The sequence below is a fragment of the Somniosus microcephalus genome, chromosome 25 (genome assembly GCF_052327205.1).
Source record: "Somniosus microcephalus isolate GS21.2 chromosome 25, FLI_Smic_1.0, whole genome shotgun sequence".
Classification (NCBI taxonomy): Eukaryota; Metazoa; Chordata; class Chondrichthyes; order Squaliformes; family Somniosidae; genus Somniosus; species Somniosus microcephalus.
In genome coordinates, this window is record NC_141011.1 from 1,484,216 (window position 1) to 1,498,844 (window position 14,629).

General features: G+C 46.4%; 1 protein-coding gene across 12 annotated transcripts in view; it reads left to right on the top strand.

The window, feature by feature from the left end:
* hspg2 (heparan sulfate proteoglycan 2) overlaps positions 1 to 14,629 on the top strand; it is a 647,132-nt gene that overhangs the window by 431,075 nt on the left and 201,428 nt on the right. For 11 of the 12 annotated variants that reach the window (XM_085966756.1, XM_085966759.1, XM_085966758.1 and 8 more), the window contains one exon: positions 8,523 to 8,576. The exons of the other annotated variant lie outside the window; for it this stretch is intronic. In XM_085966756.1, coding sequence (XP_085822882.1) covers positions 8,523 to 8,576 — 54 coding nt within the window. The remainder of the gene's footprint in view (positions 1 to 8,522; positions 8,577 to 14,629) is intronic. 12 annotated transcript variants of the gene reach the window in all.

Consider the following 14,629-nt stretch of genomic DNA (forward strand, 5'->3'; position numbering starts at 1 on the left):
TATCATCTCACCCCCTGCCCCCCGCCCCCCACACTTTAAGGATAAGCGTCCCTCTAGGAGTTTCTTAAGCTGCGTAACACTTTACAAAAATGCATGCTATTTTGGTGAGAGGAGGAGGAATTCCACAAGCTTTATGCTTCAGTTATATTTGCGTAGCCTCAAAACTGGTGATTTGTATCTTTAGTAATTCAATTTTGTCATGGAACCCTGTTCTGGCCCTTGTGGGCCCAATCACAGCCTCCAGCTGCACAGCTTTCACTCCTCCACTAACCATGTGGATCATCACTTGGGCTGCTTGAGAGAAGGAATGGCCTTCAGAATTATTTAGCTTTAGTTAAGATCAAGTTCCTCTGATATCCTCTGTACAGACAAAGCACATCCTGGGAGAGAATCCAAAAAGTTGGATACATGGACAAGGGATGTTTGCCCAAGCCACACTCTAACGGAAGATTGACCTTCATCAACCCAACTAAGCTATCTGTATACTCAAGCAAGTGGTTTAAATTCAAGGATAACTTTCGTGCTAATGTAGACAACCTAATGCAAGCCACAAAACTCCTTGCAACAATCTGTAAATCATTCCCTCTAGATGAGGGTGCAGCCTGACGTTCAGGGAGTTCTGACGATACAAGCTGGCACTGGCATGCCTAGCTTAGAATTTTCAGGTTTCCTGGCATAAAGCAAACAAAGTTTGCAGAAATCATTCTTTGCAAAGACATATCTGTTTAAGAAACCCTTGGAACAATGTTGGAGAATTTCAAGAAACACTAGTAAAGCCTAGGTATGGCTTGTAAGCTGGTTCATCTTGCAGCTACAGAGAGGTGTATAAGCAAAGGGGAGGCGAGCTATTCCTGAATTTGTCAGGACGGCATGCACATCTGGTTTGGTGTCATCAGATTATGACCCTTTCTGCTAAACACTTCACAGGTGCAGAATGTCACAGTGGACATCTTGAGCAGTGTGGGGCGGGCGGTGGAGAGTGCAACCATGTGGAGAATTCCGATAGAACTCATCAAGTCTTTGGCAGATAGATGTCATGACAACTTTTTGGATCAAAAGGTTGCCAAGATTTTGTTGCATGTGTTGACAGTGATCATAAGGTTTTTTTCATTGACTTTGCCTTTTCTTGTTCCTGCGTGTAGTGATTGTGACCTTCAAACTGTGGCACTTGATCTACCTTATGTTATTTGATATTCCGAGGCTATATCGGACGTTTATACCTAAATTTTTACTTTTTCCCCCCCTCAGGAAATCATGGTACCTAAAGTATACCTGCTACCACATTGCCCTATTTTGATGAAAGAATCACCTTGTTGACTTTCCTTATTAATAGAACTAAGGACACTCACCAGTCTAGGCCAGTCTCTTGTTTTGGGAAGAAAACCCTTCACTGAACCCTTCACTGAACACAGAATGGCCAGATGGGTAGCAGGACTTACTTTCTTATTTTGTTTAGGTTGTTCTTTATCTGTTATGAACGACCAGGAAAATTTGAGGTCTTAAGTTAGTGCCACATCTTGGGGCAATATTTAAGTAGTTTCTCAAAGTGACTTGCTGTGCTATTAGGAGCCTTTATTGTCCTGACCAGACACTTCAGAAGGAATACCTTGGCACTACAAGCTGGCCTTGAAATTAATCCATCAAGCTTCTCATCACCACTTTGTAGGGTGGCTGGGGATCAAATGTGACCACTTCTGGTTGGAGAATTGTACAAGCGAATTACCTCCTCCTGCAGTTAAAGAAGATTGTACACTTCATGGCTGTTGGTGTTCTGTGATAGTCCAACAGACAGCCGAAATTCAAGAGGGATTGGGTAGACAATCTAAATAGTTCTGTGTATTCCTATCCAGTGACCTAATGTTCCAATAGAGAACTGAAGAAATTCCCCAATTAGTTTGACGAGGAGGTCAGTCAGTTGCAGTGGAGAGAATAGTCGATTTTTTTTTGCCCATTTCTTCACAACGGTTCTGAAGAAGAGATGAGCCCATTAAGAGGATTCCTACAGATGCTGACTGACCTACAGTGTGTTTTTAGAAATCTCTGTTTTTGTTTCAGTGGGTCTGACTAGAAATGTGGGTGTAAGCAGGATCGGTAATCTGAAGCTTGTAGTTCAGAGAGAATTTGTTGGGGATTTTCCTTGGTTGAGTAGGTTGGAGAGTTCATAATAAGGGCAGATTGCACTTATCAGTGGGGAGGATATGCTTCGTGGGCAGAATGGCCTTCCCTAATTCTATACTTCCTTATATAAACTAAAAATGGAACCATATTAATGCCTCAAGTTACATAGTCAGTTGAACTTGTAGATTGTTCCTAGTTCTTCTGTTAGTGAAGTATCTGTTGTTTCTAGTTCACAGAGAGATTTCATCTCAGTCCTTCTGCAATTTTTTTTAACTAACTGATCTTCAATGATCTTTTCAACTGCAATTCTGTTTGTACTGTTATAAGATAATCATTCGCTTGTTTTGGTTTCCTCTGCTTAATATTCTTTGCTGTTCTGGGTCCTGTTTCTGCAGTTCGTGTTGCAACATTTTCGATGTCAAGCCCTAACCACCTTTGCACCATGGGTCTATCCTTGTCTTCATACTTCGTAAGGCTCCATGTGCCTGCTCCTCCAGTCTCGCCCTGCTCTCTCCTTCAGTTCCTCCAGTCTCGCCCTGCTCTCTCCTTCAGTTCCTCCAGTCTCTCCCTGCTTCTTCCTCCAGTCTCAGAGTCATAGATAGAGTTATACAGCACAGAAAGAGGCTCTTCGGCCCATCGCGTCCGCGCCGGCCATCAAGCCCTGTCTATTCTAATCCCATTTTCCAGCATTTGGTCCGTAGCCTTGTATGCTATGGCATTTCAAGTGCTCATCCAAATGCTTCTTGAATGTTGTGAGGGTTCCTGCCTCTACCACCCTTTCAGGCAGTGAGTTCCAGATTCCAACCACCCTCTGGGTGAAAAAGTTCTTCCTCAAATCCCCTCTAAACCTCCTGCCCCTTACCTTGAATCTATGCCCCCTTGTTATTGACCCCTCTACTAAGGGAAAAAGTTCCTTTCTATCTACCCTATCTATGCCCCTCATAATTTTGTATACCTCAGTCAGGTCCCCCCTCAGCCTTCTCTGCCCCAAGGAAAACAACCCCAGCCTGTCCAGTCTCTCTTCATAGCTGAAGCGCTCCAGCCCAGGTAACATCCTAGTGAATCTCCTCTGCACCCTCTCCAATGCAATCACATCCTTCCTATAGTGTGGCGACCAGAACTGCACACAGTATTCCAGCTGTGGCCTAACCAGCGTTTTATACAGCTCCATCATAACCTCCCTGCTCTTATATTCTATGCCTCGGCTAATGAAGACAAGTATCCCATATGCCTTTTTCACCACCTTATCCACCTGTTCTGCTGCCTTCAGGGATCTATGTACATGCACATCAAGGTCCCTCTGATCCTCTGTCTTTCTAGGGTCCTACCATTCATTGTGTATTCCCTTGCCTTGTTAGTCCCTCCAAAATGCATCACCTCACACTTTTCAGGGTTAAATTCCATTTGCCACTTTTCCGCCCATCTGACCAACCCATCTATATCGTCCTGCAGACTGAGGCTACCCTCCTCGCTATTTACCACCCCACCAATTTTCGTGTCATCTGCGAACTTCCTGATCATACCTTTTACATTCACATCCAAATCATTAATGTAGACCACAAACAGCAGGCTTCCAGTCACAAAATCAACCTTCGACCATCACCCTCTGCCTTCTGCCACTAAGCCAGTTTTGGATCCAATGTGCCAAGGCACCCTGGATCCCATGGCCTCTTACCTGCTTGACCAGTCTCCTATGCGGGACTTTATCGAAAGCCTTACTGAAATCCATGTATACCACATCCACTGCACTACCCTCATCCACAAACCTAGTCACCCCCTTGAAAAATTCAATCAAATTGGTCAGACATGATCTTTCCTTGACAAAGCCATGCTGACTATCCCTGATTAATCCTTGCCTCTCCAAGTGGAGGCTAATTCTGTCCCTCAGAATTTTTTCCAATAATTTCCCTACCACTGATGTTAGGCTCACTGGCCTGTAATTCCCTGGTTTATCCCTACTACCCTTCTTGAATAATGGTACTACGTTAGCTGTTCTCCAGTCCCCTGGCATATTCCCTGTGGCCAGAGAGGTTCTGAAAATTTGTGTCAGAGCCACTGCAATCTCCTCCTTTGCCTCACACAGCAGCCTGAGATACATCTCGACGGGCCTGGGGATTTATCCACTTTTAAGCCCGCTAAAACTGCTAGTACCTCCTCCCTCTCGATGCTAATATGTTCAAGTTCTCGCCCTGCTCTCTCCCTCAGTCTCCACTCTCGCCCTGCTCTCTCCCTCAGTCTTCAGTCTCGCCCTGCTCTCTCCCTCAGTCTCCAGTCTCGCCCTGCTCTCTCCCTCAGTCTCCAGTCTCGCCCTGCTCTCTCCCTCAGTCTCCACTCTCGCCCTGCTCTCTCCCTCAGTCTCTAGTCTCGCCCTGCTCTCTCTCTCAGTCTCCAGTCTCGCCCTGCTCTCTCCCTCAGTCTCCAGTCTCGCCCTGCTCTCTCCCTCAGTCTCCAGTCTCGCCCCGCTCTCTCCCTCAGTCTCCAGTCTCGCCCTGCTCTCTCCCTCAGTCTCCAGTCTCGCCCTGCTCTCTCCTACAGTCTCGCCCTGCTCTCTCCCTCAGTCTCCAGTCTCGCCCTGCTCCCTCCCTCAGTCTCCAGTCTCGCCCTGCTCTCTCCCTCAGTCTCCAGTCTCGCCCTGCTCTCTCCCTCAGTCTCCAGTCTCGCCCTGCTCTCTCCCTCAGTCTCCGGTCTCGCCCTGCTCTCTCCCTCAGTCTCCAGTCTCGCCCTGCTCTCTCCCTCAGTCTCTCCACTCTCGCCCTGCTCTCTCCCTCAGTCTCCAGTCTCGCCCTGCTCTCTCCCTCAGTCTCCAGTCTCGCCCTGCTCTCTCCCTCAGTCTCCAGTCTCGCCCTGCTCTCTCCCTCAGTCTCCAGTCTCGCCCTGCTCTCTCCCTCAGTCTCCAGTCTCGCCCTGCTCTCTCCCTCAGTCTCCAGTCTCGCCCTGCTCTCTCCCTCAGTCTCCAGTCTCGCCCTGCTCTCTCCCTCAGTCTCCAGTCTCGCCCTGCTCTCTCCCTCAGTCTCCAGTCTCGCCCTGCTCTCTCCCTCAGTCTCCAGTCTCGCCCTGCTCTCTCCCTCAGTCTCCAGTCTCGCCCTGCTCTCTCCCTCAGTCTCCAGTCTCGCCCTGCTCTCTCCCTCAGTCTCTAGTCTCGCCCTGCTCTCTCCCTCAGTCTCCGGTCTCACCCTGCTCTCTCCCTCAGTCTCCGGTCTCGCCCTGCTCTCTCCCTCAGTCTCCGGTCTCGCCCTGCTCTCTCCCTCAGTCTCCAGTCTCGCCCTGCTCTCTCCTTCAGTCTCCAGTCTCGCCCTGCTCTCTCCCTCAGTCTCTAGTCTCGCCCTGCTCTCTCCCTCAGTCTCCAGTCTCGCCCTGCTCTCTCCCTCAGTCTCTAGTCTCGCCCTGCTCTCTCTCTCAGTCTCCAGTCTCGCCCTGCTCTCTCCCTCAGTCTCTAGTCTCGCCCTGCTCTCTCCCTCAGTCTCCAGTCTCGCCCTGCTCTCTCCCTCAGTCTCTAGTCTCGCCCTGCTCTCTCCCTCAGTCTCCAGTCTCGCCCTGCTCTCTCCCTCAGTCTCTAGTCTCGCCCTGCTCTCTCCCTCAGTCTCCACTCTCGCCCTGCTCTCTCCGTCAGTCTCTAGTCTCGCCCTGCTCTCTCCCTCAGTCTCTAGTCTCGCCCTGCTCTCTCCTTCAGTCTCCACTCTCGCCCTGCTCTCTCCTACAGTCTCCAGTCTCGCCCTGCTCTCTCCCTCAGTCTCCAGTCTCGCCCTGCTCTCTCCCTCAGTCTCCAGTCTCGCCCTGCTCTCTCCCTCAGTCTCTAGTCTCGCCCTGCTCTCTCCCACAGTCTCCAGTCTCGCCCTGCTCTCTCCCTCAGTCTCCACTCTCGCCCTGCTCTCTCCCTCAGTCTCCACTCTCGCCCTGCTCTCTCCCTCAGTCTCCAGTCTCGCCCTGCTCTCTCCCTCAGTCTCCAGTCTCGCCCTGCTCTCTCCCTCAGTCTCCAGTCTCGCCCTGCTCTCTCCCTCAGTCTCCGGTCTCGCCCTGCTCTCTCTCTCAGTCTCCAGTCTCGCCCTGCTCTCTCCCTCAGTCTCTAGTCTCGCCCTGCTCTCTCCCTCAGTCTCCAGTCTCGCCCTGCTCTCTCCCTCAGTCTCCAGTCTCGCCCTGCTCTCTCCCTCAGTCTCCAGTCTCGCCCTGCTCTCTCCCTCAGTCTCCAGTCTCGCCCTGCTCTCTCCCTCAGTCTCCAGTCTCGCCCTGCTCTCTCCCTCAGTCTCTAGTCTCGCCCTGCTCTCTCTCTCAGTCTCCAGTCTCGCCCTGCTCTCTCCCTCAGTCTCCAGTCTCGCCCTGCTCTCTCCTACAGTCTCGCCCTGCTCCCTCCCTCAGTCTCCAGTCTCGCCCTGCTCTCTCCTACAGTCTCGCCCTGCTCCCTCCCTCAGTCTCTAGTCTCGCCCTGCTCTCTCCCTCAGTCTCCAGTCTCGCCCTGCTCTCTCCCTCAGTCTCTCCAGTCTCGCCCTGCTCTCTCCCTCAGTCTCTCCAGTCTCGCCCTGCTCTCTCCCTCAGTCTCCAGTCTCGCCCTGCTCTCTCCCTCAGTCTCCAGTCTCGCCCTGCTCTCTCCCTCAGTCTCCAGTCTCGCCCTGCTCTCTCCCTCAGTCTCCAGTCTCGCCCTGCTCTCTCCCTCAGTCTCCAGTCTCGCCCTGCTCTCTCCCTCAGTCTCTAGTCTCGCCCTGCTCTCTCCCTCAGTCTCTAGTCTCGCCCTGCTCTCTCCCTCAGTCTCTAGTCTCGCCCTGCTCTCTCCTACAGTCTCTCCAGTCTCGCCCTGTTCTCTCCCTCAGTCTCTAGTCTCGCCCTGCTCTCTCCTACAGTCTCTAGTCTCGCCCTGCTCCCTCCCTCAGTCTCTCCAGTCTCGCCCTGCTCTCTCCCTCAGTTTCTGCTTCTCAGCCACTCACTGCATCTCCTTTGCACTGACTTCAGCAGATTTGTTGTGCCTTGCAGAGTTTCCCTATCTTTAACTGTGCTCCTCCTGCTGGCTACTAGCTGCGCCCTGGCCTTTATAGGGTCGCTGATAATGTGCATTATTCCCAACATCGGAAAAATCCCGATATCCACGAACTGCATCTTGCACCGAGAACTGTGCCGAATGTTGCTGGGCTGTCGGGCATTCATTGGAACTTACTGCATTTTGAGGGTGTGCTTGTCGTCTTAATGAAAAGCATGCCTTTAATTGGAAAGTTTGAGGACGCTGGTTATACATAGTTACAGACAGTGTGCAGGCTCGCCAGAACCAGTTTGCCATTGTTCGTTCGGTAATTACAATTTTCTTTCAACTCCTATACTGTTTAGTTGGGGAAGTACAGTGGAGCCCATCAAGGTGAACTCGTAATGTTAAAGTAATCTATATGGGGAAAAAAGTTACTGTTCCTCAGTAACTCAGTGAGAAGACACACCTTTATAGTAACGTCCTTACATGCTTATAATGTTTACCGCAGATGTGAAATGTACCCCATTAATGTTAAGAACTGGTGCATCATAATTTTTTTAAATGTGGACAACACTGAGTGAGAAGTCTGCATTTATTGACCATCTCCAGTTGCCCCGAGGGCTTTAAGAGTCAAGCACATAGTGTGGGACTGGAGTCACATGCCGGTAGGGGTGGCAGTTCGGTTTTTACGACTATCCGACAGCTTTCATGGTCGCTAATCGGTGCCAACCCACAAGTTACCACAGTTTTTTTGAATTCAGATTCACAATTTGCGGTGTTGGGATTTGAACACGGGACCTCGGGGTTGTTAGTTCCGTCCCATAACACTCTGGATTCTGTACCCATGCACATCATTTAATGTTGATCTGAATAGAAGCTGGTTCTGGTAGTTGCCCTTTTAAAAGCATTATTAATTGGAAGTAGCCTTGCAGCTATTTTCAGGTAAGCCTCTGGACTAGAATATATATTATTATTTAATCTTTGAATCAATGGCACAAACTTCTTGATACTTTCGACATTTCTTGAAAAGAAGCCTCACGGGACAATCCGTTTACCCCCGCTACAGTGAAATGATGTCCTGAAAAACCAGATTCGGTATCTTGCCCTAGCTCAGTGCAGATCCCTTGGGCGAATTAATCAATTGATGTATTTTAGTTCCAGACGGTTGCAGTTTTAACTGCACGTGCTCATCCTCTTGTTTTTTGTGATGTCTGATCATTCGGATTCTGTTGCAAGCAAAGGAGTTTAGGATAGTAGGTTCTTAGCATGACAACAGCTTCAACGAGATCATTGCATGGGCTCCAGAGTCTGAATCAAGCTGTGCACGGTGTGGTGTTTTTTTCTAATTTGGCTACAGGTCTTCCACGGTCAGTAGAAGAGTGGGGTGTGTTTGTGCTCACATCATGTAATGGGTACTTATTCGCTAGATATTTAATCTGACATGTTAACTCCACAGCTCCCTCACAGGTCCATTTTCAGGCATTTGACACACTAGAAGGAAACAGACAATGTAAGTTGGCATGGTGTGATGTTGATGTATCGTATTTTGCTGGAATCTTTCTCTCTCTCTTTTTCTCATTTACATATCTATCTCCAATATTCCAGTACAAAAGTTAGCACAGTGTTGGTGTACATTCTTCATAAGCCAAGCAGGAGAACATTCAATAATGACCCAAGACTAATAACATTTGGTGAATTCTCATCCCCCTCTTCCAATATAAAAATAGATTTTTTTTAATAAGCCATGCAAGACTTTTCACCTCATTCTCGCCCTTTCACCATCTGTGAATATGCAATTTCCATGTGCCGCCATACCTTCTGTGAATATATAAAGTAAGGGTACTTTCATCCATTCCTAGTAGGCCTTTGCAGCAGATGAGCAGGATTCTGATGCACCATGTAGGTATTGTATGTGTGAGAAGGCACCACTGTGCTTCAGGTTTTTCACTGGTTCCATCAAGGTGAGGAGATAAAGTACATGTATTTAAAAAGAACCATCCCAAAAGTAGCAGCTCCTTGTCACCCAGCCCTCCCTATATTTTCAAATGGAGTGTGTACACCAACATTAGTCCTTGATCTGGGATGCATTTGAGATGTTTGATTGAGTGCAGTTAATTCTCACACATTGTGTCTTTGTAGAATGATATTTAAAAATAAAGTGCATGCAGCCAGAAGACTGGACAATTTTCATGTGATCTATTTCTGGCATGTTTTTCCCAAAGTTTTATGCATGAACCTGCCTGAATCATTCATTTGCTTCAATATCAGACCAGACATTGGGTCAGCATGAGATGACATTTTTATGCACAATCTGATTCATTAATCTGCTTTATTGTCAATTGATGGCAATTTTTAATTTGATCTTTTTTTAGTATTTGTTTTTGGGATGTGAGTGAAGTTGGCATGGCTGCATATATTGACCATGGGGAGCACCATTCTCTATCCCAAGCCACTGAACATAAGTTCAACTAGTGGGATTTATAATACTGTGCAAGTGACATCACAAGTTCAACCGTTCTAGCAGAGTAAGAGAGCGCGTTTTCAGGAGGAGGAGATTTTGCCTGATCAATAGATTTAGACAAATTGAAGACTGAACTTCATTAACAATATATTTCTCTCGAGGGGGCAGGAATACAAAGGAAGTTATGGGACAGTTGTATAAAGCTCTGGTCAGACCCCATCTAGAGTCACTGCGTTCAGTCCTGGGCACCGCCCCTCAGGAAGGAGATATTGGCCTTGGAGGAGGAGCAGCGCAGATTCACCAGAATGATACTGGGGCTAAAAGGGTTAAATTACGAGGACAGGTTGCACAGACTGGGCTTGTGTTCCCTCGAGTTTAGAAGATTAAGGGGCGATCTACTTGAGGTGTTTAAGATGATTAAAGGATTTGATAGGGTGGATAGAGAGAAACTATTTCCTCTGGTGGGGGGAGTCCAGAACAAGGGGCACAATCTTAAAATTAGACCTAGGCCGTTCAGAGGTGATGTCAGGAAGCACTTCTTCACACAAAGGGTAGTGGAAATCTGGAACTCTTCCCCCCCCCCCCCCCCCCCAAAATGCAGTTGAGGCTAGGGGTCAATTGAAAATTTCATAACTGAGTGATAGATTTTTGTTAGATAAGGGTTATGGAACCATGGCGGGTAAATGGAGTTAGATACAGATCAACCATGATCTCATTGAATGGCAGAACAGGCTCAAGGGGCTGAATGGCCTCCTCCTGTTCTACGTTCCTAACAATGGAAAACACATGCAAATCTTTTTGGGGCTTTGAAATTAAGATATATTTCAATTTATCCAATGGTTTTTTTCAACAGCAAGGCTCTATATAGGTACTGCAACTAAAGGGCAATATCCCCAATCATGTTTCTGCTATATTGGGTTCCATGGTTATTCTAATCTGTGTCCCATTTGATGTCCGTGAATCTTTTTCATGCATCCCTCCACACGCTGCTCCATATATCTCCTCATCATTACTGTCATCAAACAAAGTCCCTCAAAATGTCTAACTTTAATGTCTGGCTCCAAAGATACCCTTTAGATTAAGATAAAGTTAAAATAGTTACAGTATCTAAGCCTGTGACTTGTGGTAACAGTCTGACTGTGGGAGAATTGGGTGAGAACTGGAAGCTTGCTGACTGAAGAGAGTTAACTCATTGTACTGTTGCTGGTATGTTCTCACTTTTCATTACAGCCATCAGCATAAATAACAAAAACTGACTCCTCGCACTGTTGCGGTAATGCATTCAAAAGCTGGCTGTAATCCCAGGCCCTTTCACCCAAACTCTGAATTATCTCCCCCTATTTTACACAACGTTATTGTTTGAACTCATCTGCTGCCAAGCTGGCACAGAGTGCAAAACCAGCTTAGTGGCTTTGTTGAGACTGTCAGTTTGCATCAGCATCGTAGGGTGAGACCACCACTGGCACAGCTGGAAGTTCCAAGCCATTTCTTCTTCTAAAACCACTTTGTGATCATTTATTACTTTGGTTCATTGTGAATAGCAAAACTTCGTTTAATTTTTTGCTAAGTAACTCGTTTTTTTATCTTATAAAGGGGATTTGTCCAAATGACAATTTCTTGAAAGTTACTTTAGTTCTCGGGTGACTCTTATTTCTTGGTGTTTTACATTTTCTTTACGGTTTTCCCCAAACAATTGCAAATCAGACTCTTTAAAAACAAACCTCGATGTGAAATTGTCAGCTAAAACAAGGGGTTCAAATATATTCTTCCAGTATTCATGTACTGGACTGATCGGGATAGTTACCAGTGACCGCAATAGAAATCCTACCAAAAAAAATCAACCAATGCCACAGATAATTAAAGACATTGGAAACAGCCAAGTTCTTCAAAGGACTCGGCCATGATACCCTGCCGACTTCACCTGACTCAGAGCTCGATTGTGTTTTCAGACACCTAATCTGATTCTAGTAACTTATGTTGAGAATATAAAGTAGTACAGGAGTATTGTTTAGGGGAATGCTGCCCCCCCAGTTATTCATCACGAGGAGTTTTGCCTTCAGCAATACCAAATGAAAACTTTAATGTTATCCTTCTTTTGGGCCTCAATAATGTGTCCAGGATTCTCTATTCAGACCTTTGTCCATCGTGGTAAGGGACTTTGTTCCATTGGAACTAGTTCAATAAGTAGGGTGAGCTATTCAACTCAACTCAGACTGTTGCAATATTTTCAACCTATCAATTGTGTTTAATGCATTTAATTGCATGAGCTCTAGATACCTTTCTCAGTGACACGAGTGCTATAAACTGACCGTGATAGGAATAATATAACCAGATTTGGTGCAGGCTACAATAAATAGCTGCATCCGTGAATGGGGATTGGCCTTCTGTTGGTAGTTCCTGCAGTAGAATCACTGCCAAAAGCTGCGGGAGTGAGATATGGATCGAAGGATCCTGGGGAAAGAAAATCTGGAAAGCAAACTTGAAGGAAAGAAGAATATACGGATAGTGAAAAGGAAATTGAAAATTTCTAAGTAAGGGATAGCCCAGACTGATGGGGTGGGAGTCTCTTGTGTGAGAAGTTGTTTGTGAAATGAGTTTGACGAGTCCTATCCACAGGCTTGTATAAAACTGCTCCGAATTGGCAGTCTCGTCCCGTCGAGCGAGGCCACAGGATGTGTGGGAAATGGGAAAATGTTGCAGTAGTGGGTGTTATAATGTTGGAGCAGAATAGAAATTGCTCTACTCTAAATCTAACTGTGCTACACCGGACCTGCACGCTTAATGCTGACACTGGGTGCCTGAGTCATTTCCACCACGAACACCCTTCGCCTTGATCTCAGAATTCACAAAGTAAAGGCTACATAAGAAATAGGAGCAGGAGTCGGCCATTCAGCCTCTCGAGCCTGCTCCGCCATTCAATAAGATCATGGCTGATCTTCTGCCTCAACTCCACTTTCCTGCACCACCCCCATATCCCTTGATTCCCTTAATATCCAAAAATCTATCGATCTCTGACTTGAATATACTCAACGACTGAGCCTCCACAGCCCTCTGGGGTAGAGAATTCCAAAGATTCACCACCCTCTGAGTGAAGAGATTTCTCCTCATCTCAGTCCTAAATGGCTGACCCTTTATTCTGAGACTGTGACCCCTGGTTCTAGACTCCCCAGCCAGGGGAAACATCCTCCCTGCATCTATCCTGTCAAGCCCTGTAAGAATTTTGTATGTTTCAATGAGATCACTGATGTAAGAAAACTACTAGGCAGTTGGTCTAAGCGTTAAACAAAGCTTTAATCAACTGTTTTACAACATGGAGGTCTAGTTGTGACCCTCACTAGTTCCTGTTAAGAATGTCCTGCGCAAGCTGGGCCCGTGCCCGAGTATTTATACTCTCCCTGGACAGCGCCACCCGCAGGCCGCTCAGTATTATTTCATAATCTTTCTTTCATGAATGACTGATTCATGTCAATCACCTCTCATTCTTCTAAACTCTAGAGAATATAGGCCCAGTCTACTCAATCTCTCCTCATAGGACAATCCCCCCATCCCAGGAATCAGTCTGGTGAACTTTCGTTGCACTCCCTCTATGGCAAGTAAATCCTTCCTTAGGTAAGGAGTCCCAAATTGTACACAATACTCCAGGTGGTGGTCTCACCAGGGCCCTATATAATTGCAGTAAGACGTCTTTACTCTTGTGCTAAAATCCTCTTATAATTAAGGCCAACATATCATTTACTTTCCTAATTGCTTGCTGTACCTGCATGTTAACTTTCAATGATTTGTGTACAAGGACACCCAGGCCCATCTGAACACCAACATTTCCCAATCTCTCAGCATTTAAAAAATACTCTGCTTTTCTATTTTTCCTACCAAAGTGGATAACTTCACATTTCTCCACATTATATTCCATTTGCCATGTTCTTGCCCACTCACTTAGCCTGTCTATATCCCCTTGAAGCCTCCTTGCATCCTCCTCACAACTTACATTCCCACCCAGCTTTGTATCATCAGCAAACTTGGATATATTACATTTGGTCCCCTCATCCAAATCATTGATGTAGATTGTGAATAGCTGAGGCCCAAGCACTGATCCTTGCGGTACCCCACTAGTTACAGCCTGCCAACATGAAAATGACCCGTTTATTCCTACTCTCTGTTTTCTGTCCGTTAACCAATCCTCAATCCATGCTAGTATATTACCCCCAATCCCATGAGCCCTAATTTTGTTTAATAACCTCTTGTGTGGCACCGTATCGAATGCCTTCTGAAAATCCAAATACACCACATCCACTGGTTCCCCCTTATCTATTCTGTTAGTTACAACCTCAAAAAACTCTAACAGATTCATCAAACACAATTTCCCTTTCATAAATCCATGTTGACTCTGCCCAATCCTATTATTATTTTCTGAGTGCCCTGTTACCATGTCCTTAATAATAGATTCTAGCATTTTCCCGACTACTGATGTCAGACTAACTGGTCTGTAGTTCCCCGTTTTCTCTCTCCCTCCTTTCTTAAACAGTGGGGTTACATTTGCTACCTTCCAATCCACAGGAACCGTTCTAGAATCTGTGGAATTTTGGAAGATGACAACCAATACATCCACTATCTCAATAGCCACCTTTTTCAAAACCCTAGGATGTAGGCCCTCAGGTCCAGGGAATTTATCAGCCTTCAGCCCCATTAATTTCTCCAGTACTATTTTTTTACTAATAATCTATTTCAGTTCCTCATTCTCGCTCGACCCTTGGTTCTCCACTATTTCCGGGAGGATTTTTGCGTCTTCTTCCTTGAAGACAGAAACAAAGTATTTGTTTAATTTCTCTGCCATTTCCTTATTCCCCTTTATAATTTCTCCTGTCACAGCCTGTAAGGGACCCACATTTACTTTCGCTAATCTTTTCCTTTTTACATAGAACCTATAGAAGCTTTTGCAGTCTGTTTTTATGTCGCTCGATAGTTTACTCTCATTCTATTTTCCCTTTCTTTACCAATTTCTTGGTCCTCCTTTGCTGAATTCTAAAATCCTCCCAATCCTCAGGCTTGCTACACTTTTTGGCAACATTATCAGCCTCTTCCTTTAATCTAATACTATCTTTAAT